At 58.9% G+C, this 26592-nt stretch overlaps 1 protein-coding gene and 1 non-coding gene across 2 annotated transcripts; one reads left to right on the forward strand and one right to left on the reverse strand.

Annotated features, from left to right (window-relative positions):
* The first annotated feature begins 1715 nt into the window (after window positions 1–1715).
* On the forward strand, window positions 1716–6796 carry TMEM121 (transmembrane protein 121). The gene is made up of 2 exons (XM_061395600.1): window positions 1716–3238; window positions 5333–6796. The coding sequence occupies exon 2, from the start codon at window positions 5490–5492 to the stop codon at window positions 6444–6446; it is 957 nt and encodes a 318-aa protein (XP_061251584.1). The 5' UTR covers window positions 1716–3238; window positions 5333–5489; the 3' UTR covers window positions 6447–6796.
* Window positions 6797–21001: 14205 nt separating this feature from the next.
* Window positions 21002–21108, reverse strand: LOC133234854 (U6 spliceosomal RNA). Its single transcript, XR_009732345.1, has one exon. It is a non-coding gene; the product is annotated as a U6 spliceosomal RNA (small nuclear RNA).
* Between the last annotated feature and the right edge of the window lie 5484 nt (window positions 21109–26592).

Raw genomic sequence — 26592 nt, forward strand, 5'->3', positions numbered from 1 at the left:
GGCGTGCTCGCTGGGAGAGACCGGGCCCGTCTCACCCAAAGCAGGAGCCCAGGAGACGGGAAAGAAAAAGACCACAAACAAACGTAACTCCTTCGTCTTGCCTGGGCAGCTCTTCCTGTCTTGCCACCTTTGGCTTTTCTTTACTGAAGTGAGTGTGTGTGTGTGTGTGTGTGTACACGCACAGCGTATTCTGGACCACTGGAGGGTGAACTGCATGCATCCTGACAGTCCACCTGGACACGTCATCACGCCTCGTCCAGAAATGGTCTCCTGGGGAGCATCCTACCCCGGAGACCCCCGTGGCGATGCCACACGCCACCCTCCTTCAGTGCATATTTGCACGGCCAGTCCTTCCCCATCCACAATCCCATGATTTATATGTGTTTCTTGTAAACAGTATCCATTTTGATTAAAAAAAACAAACAGAACAGACTGCTCATCTTAGTCTTTCCATGGGAATGCTTAGTCCATTTGCATCTAAGGTAATTACTGATAAGTCAGTTTGTGAACCTGCCGTCTTTAGTTTTCCCATTTCTGCAGCTGCTGTTTCCCCCGTCTTTTCTTGTTCACGGGGCTGATTACGGAGAAAAGTTCGTGGTTTCTTCCCACATGTGTGAGCGCTACGGTCTGCTCGTGTTCCTTCGGCTCTGCAGCAAGAAGCTGCCGAGCGCCGTCTTGACTCACTACAGTCAGCTGGCCCTGTGCCTGTCACCTACTTCATGGGCCATTGTGGTTTGTATTTGTCTTCATGTTTTCTAAAACAGGGTCACTCCTAAGCACCTAAAATTTTTAAATGTGCCTCAGTTCACTTTTTTATTTTAAAGAGCCTTTGTTGAATTTGTTACAATATTGCTTCTGTTTTGAGGTTTTGTTTTTTCGGACACGTGGCTTGTGGGATTTCAGCTCCTTGAGCAGGGATCAAACGTGCACCCCCTGCACTGGAAGGTGAGGCCTCAACCACTGGACTTGCAGGGAAACCCCAGTTTACTTATGTTTTAAAAAACATTTATTTGGCTGCGGCAGGTCTTCGTGGCAGCATGTGGGATCTTCGGTCTTCCCTGCAGCACGCAGAACCCGGGCCCATGCATTGGGAGCACGGAGTCTCAGCCGCTGGACCTCCAGGGAAGCCCTGCTAAGCATTTTCATCACTACCGTGAGAGTCTGCGTTAAGACTGCCCCGTGGGTCTGCTGCGTCTTGCGCTCAGCTTTCCCTCCTGTCTCCCTGATCTCATATCTGGGATTCGTTTCTTTGCCCCGAGTGCCTCCTTTAGCAAGCCTGCTACAGCAAACTCTGTCTGAGTAAAGTCAGATTTTAGCTCGGCAGTTGTATTAGTAACCCACTGCTGCTGCGACAAGTCGCCACAGGCGAGCGCAGCACAGATTTAGTCTTACAGTTGTGCAGTCTCACTGGGCTCAAATCCAGGTGCTCTAGAGGAGAGTGGTTGCCCTGCCTTTCCAGCTTCTAGAGGCGCCTGTATTTCTTGGCTCCTGGCCAATCCCCGCACCTTCCAAGCCGGCTGTAGCCTCTTCAGATCTCTCTGACCCTCGCACTCCACCTCCCTCCCACAAGGAGGCTGGTGATGACAAGGCCTGCCCTGGCAATCTGGGATGATCCCAGATCTCAAGGCCTGTGATTTAATCACATCATCCAGAGGGAGCTGGCCTGCGTCCCAAGTGTTCTGGGCCTGGCTGGGGGCGCGGTGTGGGGGGGGGCGCAGGGGGTGGACACACAGATGGGGGATTGGGAGGCAAGAGCTGGGTGCTGGGGCGGTGAGGGGCGCATGGCGTGCAGAGCACTAACGCAGACATGCGGGACTGGGGTAAAGACTGGACTTTCCCAGCAGCCCCTGGGTGAGTGGGGAGGGCAGAGCGAGACAGGAGCTGGGCAGGGAGGCCTGGCGGGCAGCCCTTCCTCGAGGGCAGATGGCGGCTGGAGGTGTGGGCTCAGGGGACCCTGGGGTGCCCTGGTCTCCTCTGCCTCCCCGTCCAGCCAGGGTGGATCTGCCACAGGGTTGCTGGTGGTGCCTGCTGACCAGTCGGAACCTGCACCTCCATGCTGCAGGAAGTGGTCTTGGTACCTGGGCCCCTGGGCTCTGGAGACCTCCCTGGGGAAGGTAAACCATCCTTGTGGATCTGGGGCCCCTCCCTGGGCACAGAGGCAGCTTTGGAGCCCTGACTGCACTTCCTCCAGTGAGAGCCAGTGTATGAGTGGCTGCGGGTGCTGGTATCCGGCAGTCAACCATCCTGAGAGCTCAGCTCCAGAGCATCTCAACGTCTCCCTCATGCCTCTCAGGAACGGGCCAGGACGGCCTGCTGGCTCCAGGGCACCCCTGGAGGGCCTGATGCCGGGGAAGGGCAGTGGAGCCCATCATCTGCACAGACTCAGCCACCTGTGTGGGACCAGGCACTGCCGGGGCCTGGGTGTGAGCAGACAGGTGCAGTGGGTGCCCAGCGGGTCCCTTCACCTTCTGACCTGCTCTTCTCCGTCAGAGGCAGCAGGTAGGCAGCGGGTGCGCGCCCCTCCTCCGTCCCGGGGTGGACGTGGCTGCGATGTTGGGGGCGGTGCTCAGTGAGGGCAGGGTGGGGACTCCGATGGGTGGAAAGCGGCCTGAGCCTCCAAACCCTAGCATGCTCCCCGGATGGCTGCTCACTGCCCCTATTCTTTGGCCTCAGATGAGGACAGGGGAAGGCGGAGGAACCCAGGACCCAGGGTCTCTGGGAGGCGGCACCGCGTCCCCAAACGAGGTCCCGTGGGGCCACCTGCAGATGGGCGGCAGCCACCCGGGCCCGCCTCGGGGCCAGCTCCGCGGTAAGGCCGCCTGTTGCCGGCGATCAGAGTCGCCCTGGTCGGCGGCCTGGGTGTGGGCTGCCGCGGAATTTCAGGGCGCCCGCAGGCCAGTTTTCCTCGGGTTGCGGAGTGACGCGGGTGGAGAGGTTTCCCGGGCCGCGCATGGAGCCCGGGGGCGTCTGGCTTCCTAGTGCCGAGGCCCCGGGCGCCGCTGCCGTGCAGTGCTGTCGCCCTGGCAACCGGCGCCGCTGAGGGGGTGGGGGCGCGGAGACCCCAGTCCGGGTCCGGCGGGCGCGGGCGGCCGGGAGCGTGGGGCGGGGCCTCGGGCCGGGGGCGGGGCGCGCGCGGGCGGGGGGCCGCCGCGGAGCGGAGGAGAGCGCGGCCTCGGCGGGCGCGCAGACAAGCTCCGTGGGGCCGGGCCCCGCGCGCGCAGAATCTGGCCGGCGGCGGGTAGGTGCGGGCAGGGCACGCGGGCAGGGCGCCCCGGTGAGCCCCGAGTGCCCGGCCGCAGGGGTGGCAGGGTGCAGCGGCGGCGCTGCAGGGGTGAGGCCTGGCGGCTGGACTGCCTGGACCAGGCCCTGTCGGGGGAAGCGGGCGGAGCGGACCGAGGAGCCTAGACGCAGGCTGCTGGGAGCAGCCCAACCCCTTCAACGGCCTCACCTCTGTCCGATCGGGCTGCGGGAGGGCCGCCTTTTCCTCTCGCCCTACCACCCCTTGTGGGCACTGAGGGATGCGTGCGAGGCGCCAGGGAAGGGGCGGGCAGCGAAGTGCCCGGAGGCCCCGGAGTCCGTGAGGTCCGGGCAGCCAAGCAGGAGGCCCCGGGCCGGGCTCAGGACGGCTGGGGCAGCAGGGCCTGGGGCTGGTCCCCAGGGAGAGGCCCGGTGGCTGCGGGGGAAGGGCGGCCAGGCCCTGGCTCCGGCCTTCTGGGGCAGGGGCTGGGGTTCCCTGCGTGAGTGCCGGTCGGGACAGGGTCTGTTTGGCCCCGGCGGCCCTGGCCCAGGTCTGATGAACGCGTCAGGGAGTGGAAACGCCCGTGGAGTGGATGGGAGGCGGGGTGCGCGGTGCAGCGGTTCTTTGGCTCGTTGGCCGGGCCAAGGGCTGGGATGAAGGAGATTCCCAGGCCTCTGCTGCAGCCACAGGAGGGGGGGCTTCGTGGGTCAAGTGTGTCCACACAGTGAGGGTGAAGAAGGGGTGTGTGTGTGATGGGGGGCAGGAGCTCATGGAATTGTGGGCGCAGGAGCTAGGCCGATGACCCTCCCAAGGCATCTTCTACTCCAGGCGTCCACACTCAGCATGGTGGGGTCCTGCATGTGGCGGCAGAGACCCTGGGAGGTGGGTGCCAGGTGGGGCAGCAGCCAGGATGAGACCAGGGCTGGAGGTGCCCACTTGGAAGGGGGCCTTCCTCCCCAGGCAGTGGGGGCTGTGGTGTCACCAGGGGAGGCCGAGCACTGGCTCCACAGTCGCGGGTGACATTAAATTTTATGTCTTTGTCTAGACAGGGCAGTAAACAGAGCCCTGGGGCCAGGGGTGCTGTCGGGGAGACCGGAGGGGTGGGGAGCCTGGCTAGGAGTGAGCCTCAAGTGACTTTTGGGTGGATGAGGCCGGGGCCCTCTGTCTTTGCCGAGGGTGTCAGCGGGCACAGGGGTGCTGACCCACAGCCTGGTGTCGGGCTGTGACCAGCTCCGCCGTGACAGCCAGTGCCAGGGGTGTGAGAGGGGCGCAGGGGCTTGTGGCCCCGTGAGGAGCAAAGGAGGCTTCCTAAGATTGCCCCCAAGGCTCGGGGGCAGGGAGCGACTGGGGGCCCACCCCTTCATGGTGAGCAGGGCGAGCTGGCGTCAGGGCTGGGGGAGTTCAGAGGGCAGGAGACGCTGCCAGCGCAGTAGGGCCGCAGGGAGCCACGGTGCGCGCAGGGCGGAAGAGAACGGGCCACACGCCCTGTGGACGGTGGACCAGAGGCGAGACCGAGTTTGCGGAAGCAGGGAGGAAAGATGCCGGGGCTGCGAGGCAGGGGCGGGGTGGGGGGGCGCGGAGGGGCTTTGGGGATGGAGCCCCGGGGACCTGGATGACTCTCAGTCCCGGATCGGAGAACCTGCCCAGAGCCCCGGCTCCTCGCGCCTTCGCTTCTCGCCGAGCCGAGGGCGCAGGCCCGCCTCCCTCCCGGTGCGGCGCCGCGAGCAAGGCCGCCCAAGCGGGAACAGCTGCGGGACGGGACTCCGGGCGAGCGGCGCGGGCCGCGGAGCCGGAGGGACAAACCCTCGGGGCTCCGGGGCCGCGCGCGGCGGGGAGTAGCCGCTTCGGTCCCCGTCCCCCCTCGGCTTCAGCGGGAACGCGGCCCCGGCCTCAGGTGCGGCGGCGGCGCCCCCTGGAGGCCCGGGCTCGGCGCGCGGCCCCTCGTGCGCGCGCGTGCGGCAGAGCCCGGCCTGGGGCCCGGACAGGGTCCCTCGGTGGAAGCGCGCCGGGGGCTGGGGGTCGGCGGGGGGTGGGGGGGGGGGAGGAGCGGCCGCGCGCTCTGCGTGCTGACCCCGTCTGCTCTGATCTCCCCAGATTCCGAGCTCGCCGGCCCGGAGCAGCGGCGCCCTCGGGGCGGCTGGACAGGCCCCGCGCCATGCCCGAGGGCTGAGTGCCGCCGCCGCCGCCGCAGGGCCTCGTCCCGCCTCGCGTGGGACCGCGCGCGCCCAGGTCGGGGCCCAGGCGGCCGACCATGGTGCTGCCTCCCCCGGACCGGCGCCACGTGTGCCTGACCACGCTGGTGATCATGGGCAGCATGGCGGTCATGGACGCTTACCTGGTGGAGCAGAACCAGGGCCCGCGGAAGATCGGCGTGTGCATCATCGTGCTGGTGGGCGACGTGTGCTTCCTGCTGGTGCTGCGCTATGTGGCCGTGTGGGTGGGCGCCGAGGTGCGCACGGCCAAGCGCGGCTACGCCATGATCCTCTGGTTCCTCTACATCTTCGTGCTGGAGATCAAGCTCTACTTCATCTTCCAAAACTACAAGGCGGCGCGGCGCGGCGCGGCCGACCCGGTGGCGCGCAAGGCGCTGACCCTGCTGCTGTCGGTGTGCGTGCCGGGCCTCTTCCTGCTGCTGGTGGCGCTCGACCGCATGGAGTACGTGCGCACCTTCCGGAAGCGCGAGGACCTGCGCGGCCGCCTCTTCTGGGTGGCGCTGGACCTGCTGGACCTGCTGGACATGCAGGCCAGCCTGTGGGAGCCGCCGCGCAGCGGGCTGCCCCTGTGGGCCGAGGGCCTCACCTTCTTCTACTGCTACATGCTGCTGCTGGTGCTGCCGTGCGTGGCGCTCAGCGAGGTGAGCATGCAGGGCGAACACATCGCACCGCAGAAGATGATGCTCTACCCGGTGCTCAGCCTCGCCACCGTCAACGTGGTGGCCGTGCTGGCGCGCGCCGCCAACATGGCTCTGTTCCGCGACAGCCGCGTCTCCGCCATCTTCGTCGGCAAGAACGTGGTGGCGCTGGCCACCAAGGCCTGCACCTTCCTGGAGTACCGGCGCCAGGTGCGCGACTTCCCGCCACCCGCGCTGGCGCTGGAGCTGCAGCCGCCCGCCCCGCAGCGCAACTCGGTGCCGCCGCCCCAGCCGCTGCACGGCCCCCCGGGCCGCCCTCGCGGCCCCTCGCCCACGCGCGATGCCCTGGACACGTGACCGGGACCCCCGGATTCTGAGACGCCTGGCGGCAGGCGCGCGCGGTTTGCATGGGATGGGGTGGGGTCGGGTGCGGAGAGCGCCCCTACCCGCGGGGCCCGCGGCCGCGCCTTCATCTCAGGGATCCCTCGGACCACGGACCTCTGCCCCGGCCCGTGAGCCAGTGTGTGCGGCCGGGGCGGAGCGGGGAGGGTCCCGCCTCCACCCACGGCGTTCTGGGTGGCAAGGGAGCACAGAGTGGGCCGAGGTCTGGTCCCTTGGGGTCCCTCGGTGGGGGCCTCTGGCTCAGCGTTTGGGACCGAGGAGGCCTCTGTCATTTTAAAGACTCGTGTTTACAGTTTTGTATGTAACGTGGCTGTGCTTTGCCTGTTTGATGCGTCCAGTCTCTGACAGCTGGGGAGGGGCGTGGGCGGGTCGGGGTGTGCTCCAGTGATGGCGGGGTGGGGCCTGTGTCCTTCCCAGGCCTCCTCCCAGGGGCCTCTCCCCAGCCCCTGCGCAGGCACAATTGCTCGGGCATTCTGAGACAGACCCTCCAGCCTCCCCGTTCCTGTCGCCACCCCCACCCCTGATCCCCGAGATGCTGGCCCTGTCCCTGCCCCGCCCCCACCCCGTCCCCGCCCCCGCGCCCCCAGCCCAGAAGTGTCCAGCGCCCAGGTTTCTCTGGCACCCTGGGGGCTCTCCCTGGCCAGGACAGCCAGATGCCAGATGGGACCCGGCCCCAGCTTGGCTCCCTGTGGCCCGGGTCAGGGGAGTGGAGCCCAGATGCCTGGGGAGCCGGCGGCACCGGGGGCCCAGGGCTTGGTGCCCAGAGGTGCAGAGCAGCCACCTTGCCAGCTGCTCTGTCTGGAGAGCCCACGGGGCGAAGCCCATCTGCAGGGCTCTCTGTGGCTCTGCCCCGGCCCTTGCACCTGAGACGTGACTCTGGGTACCCAGAAGGCCTGGGAGGGTCTTGTAGCCTCTGGGGAGGGGCCCTTTGCCTTGGGCCTGGTGAGGCTGTGGACCAGGCTGTTTGAGGAGGCCTTGAAGACCTTTCCTGGCTTCCTGAGGTGGCCTCCGGAGGCCAAAAGTGACCCAGCGCCGGCCAGCTGACTGTCCGCCTGTTCTTCCCTCACTCATCAGCTCACAGGTCCTCACTGAGTGTCCACGCCCTGCTGGCCCCGAGCAGACCCTGATGCTGAGCCAGGCAGACTGTCCCTGTGGACGCGGCCAGGCCACGGGGCCTGTCGGGAGGGGTCTGCGCTGGGAGGCCTTCCTCAGAGCAGGTGTGGAGCCCCCGCCGAGGCCCGGGTGGGACAGGCCTGGGAGGAGCTTGACGGGCTCTGAGGCGGCGGGGCCTGGCGGGGCCTGGCGGGGCCTGGCGGGCTCTGGCTCCAGGAGCGGCAGCCCCACCAGACCTGCTCTAAGTTGGGGTGAGGGCTGGGGTCACTGCGTGGGGCCCCTCGGTGGCCCTGGGGGGTTGGGGGCACGGCCAGAAGTGGGGGCACGTACACTAAGGCAGGCGGTGGCAGGTGGGCGGTCACGCAGGAGTTTTGGGGGAAACCAGGAATTTCGTGCGAGGCCCTGTGGAGAGGGTCCTGGGCCTGTCTCAGAAGCAGACGTGGGACTGGACAAGGCCTGGGCCGGGGCCCCCTGGACTCGCAGTGGGGGCGGAACCGCCAGGGTGGAGAGGTGGGCCGAGACACGGCAGGGCAGCTGGGAGGCCACAGGCAACTCTGCAGGCCCAGCCTGGCCTCCTCCAGGGGGCTTGATGTCAGCGTGCATCTGGGGACAGAGAGCCCGCGGCCCAAGGACACACCGTCCCACCGTATTCCCCGGCCCGGGGCACTGCTGATGTCTCGATGTCTCCTGGGCTGTCCCAGGACCGCAGCAGCAGTGAGCCCCACGTTATCTCAGAAGCAGCGTCTGAGCTGCGGAAGGTGGCGGGGGGCTCCCCTTGTGAGCCTCCCCATGTCGCTGGGGGCGTCCTGCAGGGGCCCAGGTCCAGAACTGGGTCCCGGACAGCTGTGCCCTGAGGCTGGCCCCAGGAGCGCGGTCCCTGCCTCATCAGGCCTGGGTGCTGGCAGAAGGTGAGGCTCCTGGCTTCAAGCCGAGGGCCTCGTCTCCTCTCCCAACATTGCGGGCCCCCGCGGGCCCCTTCCTCCTGCAGGGGCGGAGGGTTAGCCGGGCCTCACCTGCCGCGGGGCCCAGGCGGGTTGGTCGCCCCACAGACGCAGCTCCTCCCTCAGGACGAAGATCCGTGGTCTTGTTCCACAGCACGCTCGGTCTTCTGTAGGAAAACAAATTCATGTACTCATAGTAAAAGCCCACCTTGGCAACACTGAAGCCCCTCACATTGAGTAACACCTGCCCCTCACAGTATCAGAGTCCCACGTGTAGTGATGCCCTGGAGACCCCGTGGCTGGTGGGCCCGGGAGAGGCTCGCCCAGCACCCCTGGCTCGGTCAGGACGCCCGCTGTCCGAGGCCTCTGGCTGATGGTGCGGCCGGACGCTCCGGAGTCACCGGCCTCTCCAGACTGAAGGGAGGGCGGCTTAACTGGTGGCAAAAGCCTGGTGACTGCTGTGTCATCAGAGAAAGACGGAGGGGAGGACCCCCAGTTAGGCTGGAAGCTGCCAGGGGCAGGGTTCAGCAGGGCACACGGGTGCCCCGGGGACAGGGAGGAGGGGCGAGTTAGGGATCTGCAGGGGGGAGGAGCCTGTGACTCAGGGGTCTGCGGGGAGGAGGGGCCTGTGAGTCCGGGGTCTGCGGGGAGGAGGGGCCTGTGAGTCCGGGGTCTGCGGGGAGGAGGGGCGAGTTAGTCAGGGGTCTGCAGGGAGGAGGAGCCTGTGAGTCAGGGGTCTGTGGGGAGACAGCTGGTGGGGGTACACCGAGCCTCTGAGCCCTTCAGGCGGCTGGAGGCCGATCGGCCCCGTGACCTGCGGCCTGGGGGCCAGAGGGCAGTGGTGCCGTTCAGTCTGAGTCCCGAGGTCCAGGAGTCTGAGGAAAAGGAGGCAGGTGACAGAGAAGCGCGCGTCACAGGTGGGCAGGGAGGAGGTGGGCAGGCCACTGGGGAGCAGGAGGCTGGGCGGGCAGGTCAGGTCCGCTGAGGAAGACGCCTGCTGGGTTTGCGGGCGGCCACCCTTCATGGTGACCCGGGGCTGGCCTGTGCCTCTCCTCAGCCCTGTGGTCAGCGTGGACTCCGCTCCATCCTTCCCGGCGACGGGTCACGGAGGAAGGCCTGCTGACCTCACCGTGGACTCATCCTCGTTCCCCCAGAGAGATGGGGAGCCGGAGGGGACAGCGGTTAGACAACGTGGACGCTGGTGACGCTCCCACGCGAGTCTGGAGGGTTGTCCAGGCGGCTGGTCCACCCGCCCACGGGGACACGGACACCCGCTCCGGTCCTGTGGCTCCTCCCTGAGTCCCGCTGCAGAGGCGCGGGTTGGGGCTGAAGACCTCAAAGGAATGTGACCCAGCCCGCCTCCCCCACCCCACCCCGCCCGGGTTCTTGGCCTTCTTCACCGATAGAAATTGACGAGAGGCCAGACAGGAGATTCAGGGGAGGCTTTACTGGGGCCCCTGCTTCCGCGGGGAGAGAAGACAAGTAGCAGGCTCCCTCGCTCGCTCCCCGCGGTGGCGAGCTTGCTCTTTATAGGAGTGAGGGCAGGGCGTGGTCCGGGGCTGGGGCCGCGGGGCCCACCGGTGCCCTTGATGGTGCGGTGTGCGGGGGCGTGTGCAGTGCGCTGCTTTTGCCCGGGCTCTGCAAGGAGCAGTTGGGCTTTCTGCATCTTGTCGTCCACGACTCGCCCCAGCTGCTCGGGCCCGCCGCTCTTTTCAGCTCCCTACAGTTCCTTTGTGTTCTGTTGCTGGAGGAGACGTCTGTCCAGGTGCGAGCCCTGCAGCACCGCGTAGGGGCCGCGGGTAGCATCTCTTTCCGTGGTGCTCGGAAGCTGGCCCCAAACCGTGCCCGGCTTAACCCCGCTGTCCTGACCTGGCCACAGGGAGACGATGCCCAGGTGCCCGGGTGAAATTCTGCTCTGGAGGAAGGGGGTCCACACTGGGCCCACTTACGTCTCCCAGAGAGCAGCTCCTTTCAGCTTTCCAGATTCTTCAGTTTTTACCTTGACGTTCTCACCAGCAGAGTATGAGCCTTGTGGTGTCTCCACCCCTGATGCGGGGCGCGTCTCACCCACGTGGTGGGGCTGGAGAGTGAGCCGCACTCACGTTTCCTGCATTAATCGCAAGGTTGAGCATCTTCTCATGTCTCCGTGGAATATTCATGGTCTTCTGTGAATGGCTTGTATTTCCTTTTTCTATACGACTGTGTTTTCCTTACTGGTTTGGAGCCACTCTGTGTAAATTCTGGTCACAGTCTCCTTGTCTTAAATGGACACCAGGTGCAGAGAATCAGGGATCATTACCCTTGCTCCATGATATGCTCCCTTCCTGGGTCCACGCTGGGTGTGCGTTATGCACACAGTTAGTCCTTTAATTTGTTATTTAAATCATAGAGGGACCTGCAAACCCACCACCCAAAACCAAAGCTGAAATCTCGACAGTGACTGCATTTCTCTGAGGCCTACCAACCCATCCCTGCCGTGTTCAGAGGCAGCTTCACCCTCAGTCCTGGGAGTGCCTTTCTTTTCTTTCCATTTGGTGCAGATTTACTGAACCCTGGTCGGGAAGATCCCCTGGAAGAGGGCCTGGCAACCCACTCCAGTATTGCTGCCTGGAGAATCCCACGGACAGAGGAGCCTGGAGAGCTGTGGTCAACAGGGTTGCAAAGAGTCGGACATGACTGACGTGACTTAGCATGCACTTAGCATGTCACCCTATTTATATATTCTCTGACTGACGTTTCACTCCACATTTTACTGAGATTCGTCCTTTTTGTTGTGTGTCTGTTAATGCATTCTGTTGCCAATGAAAGCCTGTGTGAATACTCCACACTCCCATCCCGCCCCATCCACGGGTATTTGGATTTGAGAGATTTTTGCCGACATGAGCCACCCTGCTGTGACTGCTCCTGCATCGCTAACCCGGGGTTGATGTACTCAGGAGCAAAACTGTGGGGTCGCAGGTTGGGGCTGTCACCCCTCCCCAGGTGATACCACTCGGCTTTCCAGAGGCCGTGTTGAGTATCGCCCTCAGCCCCCCCAAGCTTGGTGCTTCCGCATCTAGGGTGGCTGTTGACGGTTTAACAACAGGGTCCTTGATTCTCGGTCTGTGACCTTCGCTTTTTCCCTGTGCGTTTGGAGAGTTGGTCTTGGACAGTCTTGAATCCCTGCCGTGCGTGTGAGCGTGGAGCTGTGCTTCTCGCCCTCGCCTCGCTAAGTCCTGGGAATCGAGCGGAGGCGTCAGGTGTGGGAAATCCATCGCCACCGATTCTGCTGGTTTTGGGCGTGAGTGGCTTGCTTGTCGCCTTGCCGTGCACATCGTCACGCTAGGTTGAGGTTCCTGGAAGTTGGAAACAGGTTCGGTCTTCGCAGTTCCTTTGTTGCTCTGGCTCTCTCTTTGTGATTGCTTATTTTCAAAGCCTGTGGCTGTGCTGGGCCCTCGCTGCTGGGTGGGCTTGCTCTAGCTGCGGTGAGTGGGGGCTCCTCTCTAGCTGGGGGGTGCTGGCTTCTCCCGTTTGCACAGCGCGGGCTCCAGGGCACTGGGCTTCAGTAGCCGTGGTGCCTAGGCTTGGTGGCTCCTCAGCCTGTGGGATCGTCCCAGGCCAGGGACTGAACCCCGTCCCCTGCGTTGGCAGGTGAGTTCTCAACCGCTGGACCAGCCGGGACGCCCTGTGAGTGTCTCGCTTTGTCTCTCCTCATCCTTTGCGCCTCACACTCCGTTCTGCCCTTAGAGAGTTGTGCTGCACAGCCTCGTTTGTGTTTTTGTGCTGTGTGTTCCCTTCATCCTCAAACCCCCTGCTGTGGACCGTGTGCCCACCACCCCCACGCGCTGAAGCCCCACCCCAGCGGGTAGTGTTTGGAGGTGGGGCTGTTGGGAGGTGCTGAGGGTCAGATGAGGTCATGCTGGCAACTTAGTCCAGGACGTCCAGCCTCCAGGGCTCTGAGACCCAGGTGCCTGCTGTGTAAGTCCCTTCTGTGCTGCTTTGTCGTGGCCCTGGGCTGAGGGGGCCGCTCTTCACGGTTCTGTCTCAAAGGTGGACTCTGTTGTTTACATGTTACCTGGAAGTTTCTGCTTGGGAAGACCGGCTTCATCAGTGCTCGTTGGCTGTGAAGGCTGTTCTGTTTGAGCCTCTTTGCCCTGTCTCATCTTACGTGTTTGTCCTCATTTCCCTTAAACTCTCCCCTCTCCACCCCAGTCTGTTAGATCAGCCATGTTTCCTGTCATGCTTTTTTTTTTTTTTTTATGGAAGCAGCCTCTTTTTATTTATTTTTGGTCGTGCTGGGTCTTCATTGCCGCGGGAGCCTTTCTCTGGTTGCGTGCGCGGGCTTCTCTCTGCAACGGCTTCTCTTGCTGTGGGGCTCAGTAGTTTGCGTGGGCTTCGTTGCCCCATGGCACGTGGGATCTCCCCATATCAGGGATGAAACCCGTGTCCCCTGCATTTGCAGGCGGATCCTTCACCAGGGAGCCGCCGGGGAGGTCCTCCATCACACTTTTAAAAGCTAGTTTTACTTATCTGTTTTTGGCCGTGCTGGGTCTCTGTTGCTGTAGGGCGTTTCTTGAGCTGCAGAGCAGGGGCTGCTCGGGTCGCTCCTTGCAGCGGCGTCTCTTGTTGCAGAGCGCAGGCTCTCGGGCGCACGGGCTCAGTAGGTGCAGCTCCTGGGCTCCAGAGCGCAGGCTCAGTAGTTGTGACGCACGGGCTTCTTTGCTCCCTGGCACGTGGGATCCTCCCGGACCAGGGATCAAACCTGCGTCTCCTGCAGAATAATTAACTTTATCCTCCAGGTCCACCTGGCTTCCTAGACGCCAACAGAATAAAGTCCATAGCTCCTGCGAGGGCTGCCAGCCATCCTGGGGCCCCACCTCCTTCCTCACACGTCCTCCTGCCAGAAGGTGTGCGTGGTGGTGGGTCTGAGAACCTGTGCCCGCCTGCCCACCCCGCAGAGTCTCTGACGTGGTTCATGGAGGGTGTTCTGGACTCCGCTCATGTGAGCCGTGCCACTGCTTTCCCTTGCAGTTACACAGCTGTGTTTTGTCCTAATGCACCCAGAAGGGGTTTGGGGCGTCAGTTCTCTTAACCCTCGTATGTCTGGGCATGTCTCTTCTTTCTCTAAGTGATGCTTGCTGGCAGTTAAGTCTGCCGGACCCGTGACCCTGGCCTTCCTGTGCTAACAGGCTGGAGATGGGCGTCTCCAAGCCCTGCCCTGCTTAGTTGGTGCCAGTTCTGGCCAAGAGGATGAAGGTGGACGTCGCTTCCCTGGTTCAAAAGTGACTCGGGAAGTCTGGCGGTTTCCTGACCTTGCGCGTCTGTCCCCTGGTCCTCTGCCCTGAGCACCCCCAGCCTGCCACCCCAGGGCTGTAGTCTGTGTGGCACTGCCATGCAAGGTGGGAGTGTGCTGTTTCCCCTGCTGCTGACTCAGATCTCAGCTTTTGACTCCATCACGCTCTCTTCCTGTAGATTCCAGAATTTCTTCTGCTTCCATCTCCTGTGCCACCCCTGGGGCCCCAGCAGCTTAGCTTGTGAGTCGCGCATCTTTGGCCCTGGCTTCAGATCTCAGCTCTGGAACTCCCAGCAGAGCAACCTGGGTGTGTGGCCTCCTCCTGTCTCCTGGCCTGTACGCTGGAGTCCGTGAGGATCAAGCCTGGTGACCCTGCAGCCCACCCAGGATGGGGACTGGTGCCTGGGAGGGCCCCAGGAGGCGTTTTCTGTATTCTGTTTTTTTAAAAAAGTCTTCGGAGTGTAGCTGATTTAGTTTCAGGTGTTCAGCAAAGTAAGGCTGCCCTGGTGGCTCAGCGGAAAAAGCACCCCACCTGCAGGTCAGGAGATGAACCTCGGTGCGGGTGTGACGCCTGGGTCGGTAAGAGCCCCTGGAGGAGGGCATGGCAACCCACTCCAGCGTTCTTGCCTGGAGAATCCCATGGACAGAGGAGCCTGGCGGGCTACAGCCCGTGGAGTCACAGACTCGGACGAGATTGAGCGACCCATACATTCACACACGGACAGCAAAGTGAAGCAGTTACAGGCATACATATATCCGGAGAAGGCAATGGCACCCCACTCCAGTACTCTTGCCTGGAAAATCCCATGGATGGAGGAGCCTGGAAGGCTGCAGTCCATGGGGTCGCTGAGTGTCGGACTCAACTGAGCGACTTCACTTTCACTTTTATGCATTGGAGAAGGAAATGGCAACCCACTCCAGTGTTCTTGCCTGGAGAATCCCAGGGACGGGGAAGCCTGGTGGGCTGCCGTCCGTGGGGTCACACAGAGTCGGACACGACTGAAGCGACTTAGCAATAGCAATAGCAATACATATATCCACTCTTTTTAAGCTGCTTTTCCCAACTAGGCCATTACACAGTATTGGGTGGAGTTACCTGTGCTGTACAGCAGGCTCTCTTATTAGTTACTTTATATGTTGTAGTGTGTCTATGGGGTTTTGGGAGAGTATGTTTGTAAGTGCCCAGGCTCAATCCTTTATATTTCACTGGCAGTCTCAAAAAAGACTTTCAATCTTTCATTGAATTGAAAAGAAATATTGCAGCTGCAGTAATAAATATGTTGAATGGACAGAGCAAGCAGCCATACGTGGCAACACTCCTTCACCGAATCCAGGCAGGGAGACCCGAGCTCAGCAGGAAGCTTGGCTCCGCAGAGTTTAACCAGGGAACGCTGTTTGTGATGGTCACCGTGGACGGGGAAGACACCCAGGGACGGAAGACATGATGGTGACGTTTGGCCTGATGAACCGTGACCCGTGCATCACGTCTACACTGCAGAGTTCACGTGGACGTGAATCTTTATCCATTTTTTAACGAAATGAGGCAGAAACCGGAGGACATCAGGAATGGTGTGACGCAGCGGAGGGCGAATCCAGGACTTGCCGCCCCCTGGGGGACCCTCGCTCTCTCTGGGGGCGGCTCGGTGTTGGCGCTCACAAGGTGGGGAACAGCCAGGGATGACTGGCAGGCCGACTGCAGGCTGTTGTAGGAAATGCCGGGACCTCGCCCGAGGGGTCGCACGCTTCTCCAGCGACGTGACGCTGGGATTCTGCCACGAGCAGGGATGGCGCGGAGGAGAGGAGCGCCCGCCCGGCCGGGCGGCCAGGACGTGCAGCGGCGCAGTGGCCACCAGGGGGCGCCGGGGGCCCAGGGCTGCCCGCCGGCGCCGCGCCTCGCCAGGCTTAGTCCAGGCGGAGGGACCCTCGCTCCGCAGGAGCGCAGCACGGCGTCACCTCGCACTGAGGCGCGTCCCGGGGACTCGAGCGTGAGAGCCCAGCGTGGAGGAGCTCTTGAGGAGCACGTTTCAACCTCAGAGTTGTTGGCTATCGCGGGGTCGGGTCCCTGCGGTTTGCGGCGTGAAACAAGCTGCTACTTGAACCCAGGTTCTGACAAATAGGTCTGAAAAGGGACCCGCTTTGGGATTGATCCGGACGATCACAGTTTTAAGTTTAATGAGTCAGGGCAGCTGACACATCTGCCGCACACACACCTGCCAACGCAGGTGCCCGGGCACAGCCCCCGAGTGTGTCTGGCTCCCCGTGTGCCCCTTCCCTCGAGGCTGTTCCGAGGACCCCAGAGCTCACCCGCACTGCAAGGACGTGGGGTGGGCACGGGGTCCAGGGTGCACACCCTGACTGGGCTCCAGGGTGAACCTCGATTCCCACCTCCAGGTGGTGCTGGCCACGCCCGCTGCCCCGCCTCTGCTCCGGCCCCAAGGGGCCAGGGTCTGGGCAGAGACTCCTGCGGTCCAGTGCGTGCGATGGTGCTGGTGGCCACACGGGGGCAGCAGAGACCAACGTATTGTCATCCAGTTGCTCAGTCGTGTCCGACTCTGCGATCCCACGGACTGCAGCGTTTCAGGCCTCCCTGTCCATCACCAACTCCCGGAACTTGCTCAAACTCATGTCCATTGAATCGGTGATGCCATCCAACCATCTCATCCTCTGTGGTCCCCTTCTCCTCCTGCGTTCAGTCTTTCCTAGCAACAGGGTCTTTTCCAGAGCTAGCTCTTTGCATCAGGTGGCCAGAGTATTGGCGCTTCAGCTTCAGCATCAGTCCTTCCAATGAATATTCAGGGTTGATTTCCTTTAGGATGGACTGGTTGGATCTCCTTGCAGTCCAAGGGACTTTTCAAGTCTTCTCCAACACTATAGTTCAAAAATATCAGTTCTTTGGTGCTCAGCCATTGAAATAAAAAGACGCTTGCTCCTAGAAAGAAAAGCTATGACAAATCTAGACAGCATATTAAAAAGCAGAGACATAACTTTGCTGACAAAGGTCTGTATAGTCAAAGCTATGGTTTTTCCCAGTAGTCATGTAATGGATGTGAGAGTTGGACCATGAAGCAGGCTAAGCACCAAAGAATTAATGCTTTGAACTGTGGTATTGGAGAAGACTCTTGAGAGTCCCTTGAACTGCACGGAGATCCAACTAGTCAATCCTAAAGGAAGTCAACCCTGAATATTCACTGGAAGGACTGACGCTGAAGCTGAAACTCCAATCCTTTGTCCACCTGATGCAAAGAGCTGACTCATTGGAAAAAACCCTGATGTTGGGAAAGATTGAAGGCAGGAGGAGAAGGGGACGACAGAGGATGAGGTGGTTGGATGGCATCACTGACTCGATGGACATGAGTTTGAGCAAGCTCCGGGAGACGGTGAAGGACAGGGAGGCCTGTGTGCTTCAGTCCATGGCGTTGCAATGAGTTGGACACAACTGAGCTACGGAACGACAACAACAGCCTTCTTTATGGTCCAACTCTCACACCCATACATGACTACTGTAAAAGCCATAGGTTTGACTAGACGGACCTTTTCAACAAAGTGATGTCTCTGTTTTTTGATACACTGTTTTTTGATACATAGCTTTTCTTCTAAGGAGCAAGTGTCTTTTAATTTCATGGCTGCAGTCACTGTCCGCAGGAGCCCAAGAAAATAAAGTCTGTCACTGTTTCAACTTTTTCCCCATCTATTTGCCATGAAGTGATGTGACTGGATGCCATGATCTCCAGGTGGTGCAGGCCACGCCCTCTGCCCCTTGTTCTCTGCCCCTGCCTGCCCAGGGGCCTTGGGTCTGGGCAGAGCCTCCTGCTGGCCCAGTGCATGCATTGCTACTGGTGGCCACACGGTGGCAGCAGAGCCCAACATATTTAGGGGCCCAATCCCTTAAGATTATAAAGTGGAAGTGAGAAATAGATTCAAGGCACTAGATCTGATAGACAGAGTGCCTGATGAACTATGGACAGAGGTCTGTGACATTGTACAGGAGACAGGGATGGAGACCATCCCCAAGAAAGAGAAACGGAAAAAAGCAAAACGGCTGCCTGAGGAAGCCTTACAAATAGCTCTGAAAAGAAGAGATGTGAAAAGCAAAGGAGAAAAGCAAAGATATACCCATTTGAATGCAGAGTTCCAAAGCATAGCAAGGAGAGAGAAGACAGCTAGAGGAGGGGATGGAATTCCAGTGGAGCTGTTTCAAATCCTGAAAGATGATGCTGTGAAAGTGCTGCACTCAGTATGCCAGCAAATGTGGAAAACTCAGCAGTGGCCACAGGACTGGAAAAAGTCAGTTTTCATTTCAATCCCAAAGAAAGGCAATGCCAAAGGATGCTCAAACTATAGCACAATTGCACTCATCTCACACGCTAGTAAAATAATTCTCAAAATTCTCCAAGCCAGGCTTTAGCAATACATGAACCGTGAACTTCCAGATGTTCAAGCTGGTTTTAGAAAAGACAGAGGAACCAGAGATCAAATTGCCAACATCTGCTAGATCATCGAAAAAGCAAGAGAGTTCCAGAAAAACATCTATTTCTGCATTATTGACTATGCCAAAGTCTTTTGACTGTGTGGATGACAATAAACTGTGGAAAATTCTGAAAGAGATGGGAATACCAGACCACCTGACCTGCCTTTTGAGAAATCTGTATGCAGGTCAGGAAGCAACAGTTAGAACTGGACATGGAACAACAGACTGGTTCCAAATAGGAAAAGGAGTACGTCAAGGCTGTATATTGTCACCCTGCTTATGTAACTTCTATGCAGAGTACATCATGAGAAACGCTGGGCTGGATGAAGCACAAGCTGGAATCAAGATTGCTGAGAGAAATATCAATAACCTCAGCTATGCAGATGACCACCCTTATGGCAGAAAGTGAAGAAGAACTAAGGAGCCTCTTGATGAAAGTGAAAGAGGAGAGTGAAAAAGTTGGCTTAAAGCTTAACATTCAGAAAACTAAAATCATGGCATCCAGTCCCATCACTTCATGGGAAATAGATGGGGAAACTGTGGAAACAGTGTCAGACTTTATTTTTTTGGCCTCCAAAATCATTGCAGATGGTGATTGCAGCCATGAAATTAAAAGATGTTTACTCCTTGGAAGGAAAGTTATGACCAACCTAGACAGCATATTAAAAAGCAGAGACATTACTTTGTCAACAAAGATCCATCTAGTCAAGGCTATGTTTCTTCAAGTAGTCATGTAAAGATGTGAGAGTTGGATTATAAAGAAAGCTGAGTGCCAAAGAATTGATGCTTTTGAACTGTGGGGTTGGAGAAGACTCTTGAGAGTCCCTTGGACTGCAAGGAGCTCCAACCAGTCCATTCTGAAGGAGATCAGCCCTGGGATTTCTTTGGAAGGAATGATGCTAAAGCTGAAACACCAGTACTTTGGCCACCTCATGTGAAAAGCTGACTCATTAGAAAAGACCCTGATGCTGGGAAATATTGAAGGCAGGAGGAGAAGGGGACGACAGAGGATGAGATGGTTGGATGGCATCACCGACTGAATGGACATGAGTTTGAGTGAACTCCGTGAATTGGTGATGGACAGGGAGGCCTGGCGTGCTGCAGTCCATGGGGTCGCAAAGAGTCGGACGCGACTGAGCGACTGAACAGTCACAACAGCCTTCTTTATGGTCCAACTCTTACATCCATACATGATTACTGTAAAACCCATAGGTTTGACTGGACGGACCTTTGTTGGCAAAGTGACGTCTCTGTTTTTTAATATGCTGTCTAGATTTATCATAGCTTTTCTTCCAAGGAGCAAGTGTCTTTTAATTTCATGGCTGCATTCACAGTCCTCAGGAGCTCAAGAAAATAAAGTGTGTCACTGTTTCTACTTTTTCTGCGTGTATTTGCCATGAAGTGATGGGACCGGATGCCACGATCTCCAGGCGGTGCAAGCCATACTCTCTGCCCCTGCCTGCTCAGGGCCCCGGGTCTCGGGCGGGCCCAGTGCATGCAGTGCTGCTTGTTGCCACACGGTGGCAGCAGAGCTCAATACATTCAGGGGCCCAACGCCCTCCTCATGGGGCTTCCCCGGCACCAACGCTGGGAGTGGCCAGAGGGGACGCTGCACCGACCAGCCCCAGGTTCCCGAGCCCTAGGTCCCCCGGACCCCACCCCTAGGTTCAGCCTGGACCCCGACCCTTGCCGGGCTGAGCTCACGGCCGCGGGTCACTGGGGGCTGCGGTGGCTGCACCCGTATTGAGTGCCCACTGAGGGCAGCGTTTGGAGAATTCAAGGACACTGGGCCCCCACAGTGAGACTGGTGCTTGGGGAACAGGAAGAGGATCCCCCTCCCTGTCACCTCTCCCGCATCTTCGGGGTGGGCGTCCCTGTGTGGCAGGAGCGGGCGCCTGGTCCCTGCCTGGCAAGGGAGCCTGAGCCTGTGGGGGTGATGCGGGCCTCCGGGGGGGTCTGGTGGCGCCAGTTTGCGGGGGAAGCTGCCGCGTGAAGGACTCAGATTGGAGCAGAGGGGCTGGGGGCCCCAGAGCCTTCTCCGGCTCTCGCACCTGCGCACACGCCTGGCGGGTCTGTCCCGAGAGAGCCAACAGCCTGAGGGGAAACCTTGGCCCTGGTCTTACAGTGCCGGCGGCGAGTGGTGCCTGCAGCGCTGAGAAGGCTGCTCGCCGTGACGCGCAGCTGGCTTTGCACCCGTGGAGAGGAGGGTCCTTCCCGTCCCCATGGAGAGTCTCGCTGAGGCCTGGGACGCGTGCTGGCTCGGGCTGCATCACAAACAGCCCAGCCCGTGTCCGACTGACTGTCCCTCCAGGCGTGTGGTCAGGGGTTAGGCTCAGCTGACATCCTTGGCTCCTCAGGGCACTGAAGGGTCACTTGAACGTGACTGCTGCCAGCTGGTTGTTCCCAAACCTCGGCCGTATATTGGGGTTCCCTCACCTCAGTGACTCAGACTGTAAATAATCTGTCTGCAATGCAGGAGACCTGGGTTCGATTCATGGGTGGGGAAGATCCCCTGGAGGAGGGAGTAGCAACCCACTCCAGTGTTCTTGCCTGGAAAACTCCATAGACAGAGAAGCCTGGCGGGCTACAGCCCAGGGGGTTGCAAAGTGTGGGACAGGACCTAGTGACTAACACTTTCACTTTCAATTCCAATGGTCCCTCCAGCTGGAGGTTGGAAGCCTCACACCGGGGCTCACACCTCCCACTGTCCCTCTTTATTTATTTATTTTTATTTTTATTTTTGCGTGTCATCCTTGCGCAGGGGCCATGCTAATCTTCTCTGTATCGTTCCAATTTTAGTACATGTGCTGCCGAAGCGAGCACCCTCTTTATTATGTCTCTTTAAAGATTTACTTTCTCTAGGTAGCATTAGTTTATTTTTGTGCCTTGTTTTACATCCCTGGATATGTTCCAGTGTCTCCTGGTTTAAGTATATGGGGACTTGGATAGAATTTGTATCCTGCTGTTGTGTGAAAATTCTATACATCTTAATTATGTTAAATTGGTTCACAGTGCTTTTCAGGTCTACTATATCCTTCTACTTTTCTGTCTATTCATTCTATTAAGTTTTGAGAGTTTGGTATTGAAACTCCAACTAAAAATCTTTATTTACTTAAAGAATAATTGTAATATACAGTGGGACCATAGGCAACTTTGTTCTGTATTTTCCAAGTCTTCTGTAAATGTGTTATCAAACTTTCATAATTTAAAAAATAGAAAAGAAAAAATATTGTTTCATATGTTCAATGTATTTCTACTTCTGTATGCCTTACAGCATGCATGCGTGCTAAGTCACTCCAGTTGTGTCTGACTCTTTGCGACCCCATGGACTGTAGCCCGCCAGGCTCCTCTGTCCACAGGATTCTCCAGGCAAGAATACTGGGGTGGGTTGCTATGACAGGGGCTCCAGGGGCTCTTCCCGACTCAGCCATCGAACCCAGGTCTCCTACGGCCCCGGCATCGCAGCCTGATTCTTTACTGCGGAGCCACCGGGGAAGACGCCCCCCCTATGGCATGCTCACCACCAGAAACTCAGTTTCCATCCGTCACGGTAGAGTTGGCCCCCTTTACTCGTCTTGCCTTTCCCACGCCCTCATCCCCTCCCCGTAACCTCTGCTCTGGTCATTGACCCAGTGGGCCTTCATAGCGTGCGGTTCGATCTCCGCACATTGGTTATTTTTGAGCTCTCTTCTTGTAGTTGATTTCTAATTTCATGCTATTGCGATTGGAAAAGACGCTTGATAAGATCTCGACCTTCTTAAATGTATTGAGACTTGTTCTGTGTCCCAAGACACGATCTGGCCTTGAGGAAGTAGCACGTGTGCTTGAGAAGAACGTGTGCTCTGCTGCGTTTGCATGGAGGGTTCTGTACAGGCCTGTCAAGTCCATCTGGCCCGGCGTTTCAGTAAAGCCATGGTCTCCTTGTTGACTTTCTGGTCTGTCCACTGACGTGAGCGGCTGTGAGAGTCCCGACGATCACTGCACTGCTGTCACTTCCTCCCTTTTGGCCTACTAATGATTGCTTTATATATCCTGATGCTTCTCTATCAGGCCTTCCTGGCGGTGTGTGGGCTCCAGAGCCCGGGGGCGCAGTACTCACGGTGCACAGCCTTAGTTGCTGCGTGGTGTGCGGGATCTGCCCAGACCAGGGACTGAAACTGCCTCCCCTGCCTTGCAGGGGAGATTCTTAACCAGATTCTTAACCGTGGACCACGGGAAGTCCCACCTGTCATGTCTTCTTGATGAGCTGTCCCCTTTATCATTATACGCAGTCCATCTTTGTCCCTTGTCACCGTTTTGCCTTGAAGTCTCTTGTCTGATATGAGCGTAGCTATGCACAGTTTGTTTTGGCTGTGCTCGCGGTTTCATGTTCCTTCCCTTCCTGCTGAGCCTGTTTGTCTGCGGAGCTGAGCTGAACTGAGTCTCCGGAGGCAGCATATAGTTGGGTTTTGTTTTTTAACCCATCTGGGCACTCTGTGTCATTTCATTAGTGAATTCAGTCCATTCATATTTAAGGTGATCATTGGTAAGTGAGGGCTGAGGACTGCTATTTTTGTCTTATGGTTGTGCAGTCTCTCCACTGGGGCTTCCTGGTGGCTCAGTGGTAAAGAACCTGCCTGCCCATGCAGAAGCCATAAGAGACGTGGGTTCGATCCCTGGGTCAGGAAGATCTCCTGGAACCCGCTCCAGTATTCTTGCCTGGAGAATCCCACGGACAGGCAGGCTGCAGTCCAGAGGGTTGCAGATCAGAAAGCAACTTAGAACAATCTCTCCACTGCTTTTTCCCTTGTGTTCTCTTTACCATTTAGGGTTGGTGTTTTCTAGGATTTTTTTTTCTTTTTTTAATGTTTCCTGCCTCTGCTTTCAGTGTATGTCTTGTGGTCACCACGAGATTTGTGTAAAACGCCTCACGGATGAAACAGCCCTCGTTCTGCAGACACCATCTATTTTCATTTGTCAAACAGGGTCCATCCTCTTCCCCACATATTTTCGGTGTCTCAAAGTACTGCTTTTTATATTACGAGTTTGTTACCATGTTGAAGTGGCTGCAGTTATTTTTCTGCTTTCCCCCTTATCCTTTATGCTATGGTAAAATGCCTAAAAGCCTATACTGTTAAAGAGCCGCAGATTCCTGATTCTGTCTATTCACCACTTCACTCAGCTTTGTGCACTCTTGTCTTTTTGTTCCTGGTCGGAGATCTCCTTCCAACAGCTCCTGTGAGGCAGGTCTAGTGGTGACGGACTGTCTCAGCTTTTGTCTGTCTGCGGAAGCCTTTATTTCTCCCCCGTATCTGAATGATACCTTTGCTGGATAGAGGAACCTTTCGGTCTCTTGAGAATGCCATTCTGCTCTCTCCTGGCCAAGAGGGTTTCTGCTGATGAATCTGCTAGTAGCCTAAGGGGGTTCCTTTGTAGGTGACCATCTTTTTTTCTGGCTGTCTTTAAAATTCTTTGTCATTGGCTTTTGACAATTTGATATAAGGTGCTTGGAAGGTCTTTTGTGTTGAGGTAACTGGGTGTTCTCTCAGCTTCATGGACTTCTGGACCCGCTTTCTTCCCAGGTTTGGGAGGCTCTCAGCTGTTCTCTTTCTTTCTCGGCTGCACTAAGTGCCTTGCGGGATCTTAGTTCCCGGACCAGGTATCAAACCTGGGCTTGAGGTAGTAAAAGTGCCAAGAGTTAGCCACTGGTCTGCCAGGGAACGCCCAGCTATGGTTTCCTTAAATAAACACCCTGCTCGTTCCCTCTTGCTTTTTCCTGTGGGATTCCCTCACCCTCACTTTGCTCTTCTTAAAAGTCAACTGGAGCTCACAGAGCTTCTCCATTTTCGGTGTCACGATTCTTTTTCCTCTTCTGCCTGTGTCTCTGCCTTTAAGCTCACTAATTCTCCTTTTCGCGCAGGCTGCTGCGTTTCAAGTGCTTTCTAACGCGTCTTTCATCTCATTGACTGAATTCCTCGGCTCCAGCCCTGCTCTTTCGTTAGTTTCTCACTAAGGTTTTAATCTTCCTGGTAGATTATTTTTTGTGTTCATTAAATTTATTTCTGAGCTCACTGAAGTGACCCTCTGAGTTTCCTGTGGCTCGTCGAGTCTCCGTGACAGCTATGCGACTTGCCCGTCAGTTAACTCTCCATACTCCGTGACTTTAAGCTTGGTTTCTGGAGAATCGTCTTCTCTTTGTGGGACAATGTCCCGGCTTCTTCCCGGGACTGGGAGGGGGAATGGGGGTTCCTGATCGGCACCTTCCAAGTGGTGTGAAAGTCGCTCAGTCGTGTCTGACTCTTTGCGACCCCATGGACTGTAGTCCACGGAATTCTCCAGGCCAGAAGACGAGTGCGTAGCCGTGCCCGTCTCCAGGGGATCGAACCCAGGCCTTCAGCTCTGCGGGCTGACTCTGCTCGCTGAGTCCCGGGGAAGCCCCGGCGGTGGTTTGGATCACAGCCCGCCCTCCCTTCCGTCCGGCAGGCGGCGCAGCGCAGGTCTCTGGCCTCGGCGCCCGCGGGCTCGGTTCCGCTAGGGAGGCGCCGCCGCCGCCGCCTCTGTCGGGGGTCGCTGGAGCCCCGTCTTTGCCCCTTGTGCCTTCGGGGTCGTGGGTGCCCCGCTGCTGCCAGTGTCTCTGGCGTCAGCACTTGGAGCCCGGGGAGGGTGGGCTTTGCTCCGCTGCTCCCCGCCCCCCCCGCCTCTCCACACCGCCGCCGCTGCCGCGGGGAGACAGACACGGGGGTCCTGGCTCTGCAGCGGAGAAGGCCGAGGGGCGGGGAGGGTCCCGGGCTGCGGGGCCGCCCGCCGCTCCGGCTCCGCCTCCCTGCTGCCCGGGCTCGCCGTGTCCCGCCCGCCTAGACGCTTAGCTAGAAGCGCAGCGGGCCGCCTCTCCGGTGCCCCCGTGCGTCGGGCAGCTGGGGCGCTTTTGCTGGTTGCGGACTGAAGGGACCCAGGCTGCTCTCGCTGCCCCTTGCTGCTGACCGCCCCCGCCCCGGACGGCCAGGCCGGCCCAGCGGCCTTTGGCTGTGCTCCGTGGCGGACAGCAGGCATGGCCAGCCCTGTCCCTGCGAAGGGCAGGGTGACTCCCCACGCCCGCCCCCGGGCCGCCTGGACCCCTTCTCAAAGGGGTCCGTCCATAGGCCCAAAGTCCCAGCTGCAAGGCCGGACCCCAGGACGACGCGGCTCGTCCGTCCATAGTGAGAGCCCGCCGATCCTACAGAAACCGCAGGGGCATCAGGCGGAACCGTGGACTGCTCCCGGCCCCCCGATATGGACTTATCGCTGTTCCTGGGACTGCTCGGTGGGTGGAGCTAGGGCTATACATGTGTGAACACAGGCACTCTCACACACACACCACACGTGCTCACGTCCAGGTCTGTGCCTCTTGCCGGAGACCCCCTCTCTAGAGCCGAGGGCTGGCTGGGCGTGGCCACCGGGGGCGCTGTCTGCGTGAAATCACGTGGTGCGGGAACACACAGGGCTGTGTGCAGTTCTGCACACGAGATTCTTCGGGGTGTGCGAGTGAAGAGAGCACGCTCCTAGCCCCAGGCCAGCTCGAGAGAGAGCACGGGGGGCTCCAGTCCCTCCATGAAGCAGCGACCGGAGAGTGGCTGCTCCCTACCCGCAGTCTGCGCTCAGGGTCTGTAAAACAGGCGGGCGCAGGAGGAAGCCCCCTGCGCGGGGTGTGGGGGGGTGTTGCCCTCCGCTTGGGGGAGGGGAGCATCTCCGTAGTTGTGGGGTTCTTCTGCAGGGAGAGCTGTCTCTTCTCCCCCATTTAAATTTTTTCATTCAATGCCTTACTCTGAATCCATCATGTGGTTATGTCAGTGTAGACTCAGGGCATTTATGTACACTGTGAGGTCTAGAGGAATACCCAGACGGTGGTCCGTGTGCCAGTAGGGGCTGCCCTGGGACCCCTCGGTCTATTGCATTAGGCCTCACAGTTCAGTCCAGTCGCTCAGTCGTGTCCGACTCTTTGCAACCCCGTGGAGTGCAGCAGGCCAGCCCTCCCTGTCCATCACCAACTCCTGGAGCCTGCTCAAACTCATGTCCATTGAGTCGGTGATGCCATCCAACCATCCCATCCTCTGTCGTCCCCCTTCTCCTCCTACCTTCAATCTTTCCCAGCATCAGGGTCTTTTCAAATGAGTCAGTTCTTCGCATCAGGTGGCCAGAGAATTGGAGTTTCAGCTTCAGCACCAGTCCTTCCAATGAATATTCAGGACTGATTTCCTTTAGGATTGACTGGTTGGATCTCCTTGCTGTCCAAGGGACTTTCAAGAGTCTTCTCCAAAGAGACACAGATGTATAGAACAGTCTCGTGGACTC

Source organism: Bos javanicus, chromosome 21 (assembly GCF_032452875.1).
Source record: "Bos javanicus breed banteng chromosome 21, ARS-OSU_banteng_1.0, whole genome shotgun sequence".
Taxonomy (NCBI): Eukaryota; Metazoa; Chordata; class Mammalia; order Artiodactyla; family Bovidae; genus Bos; species Bos javanicus.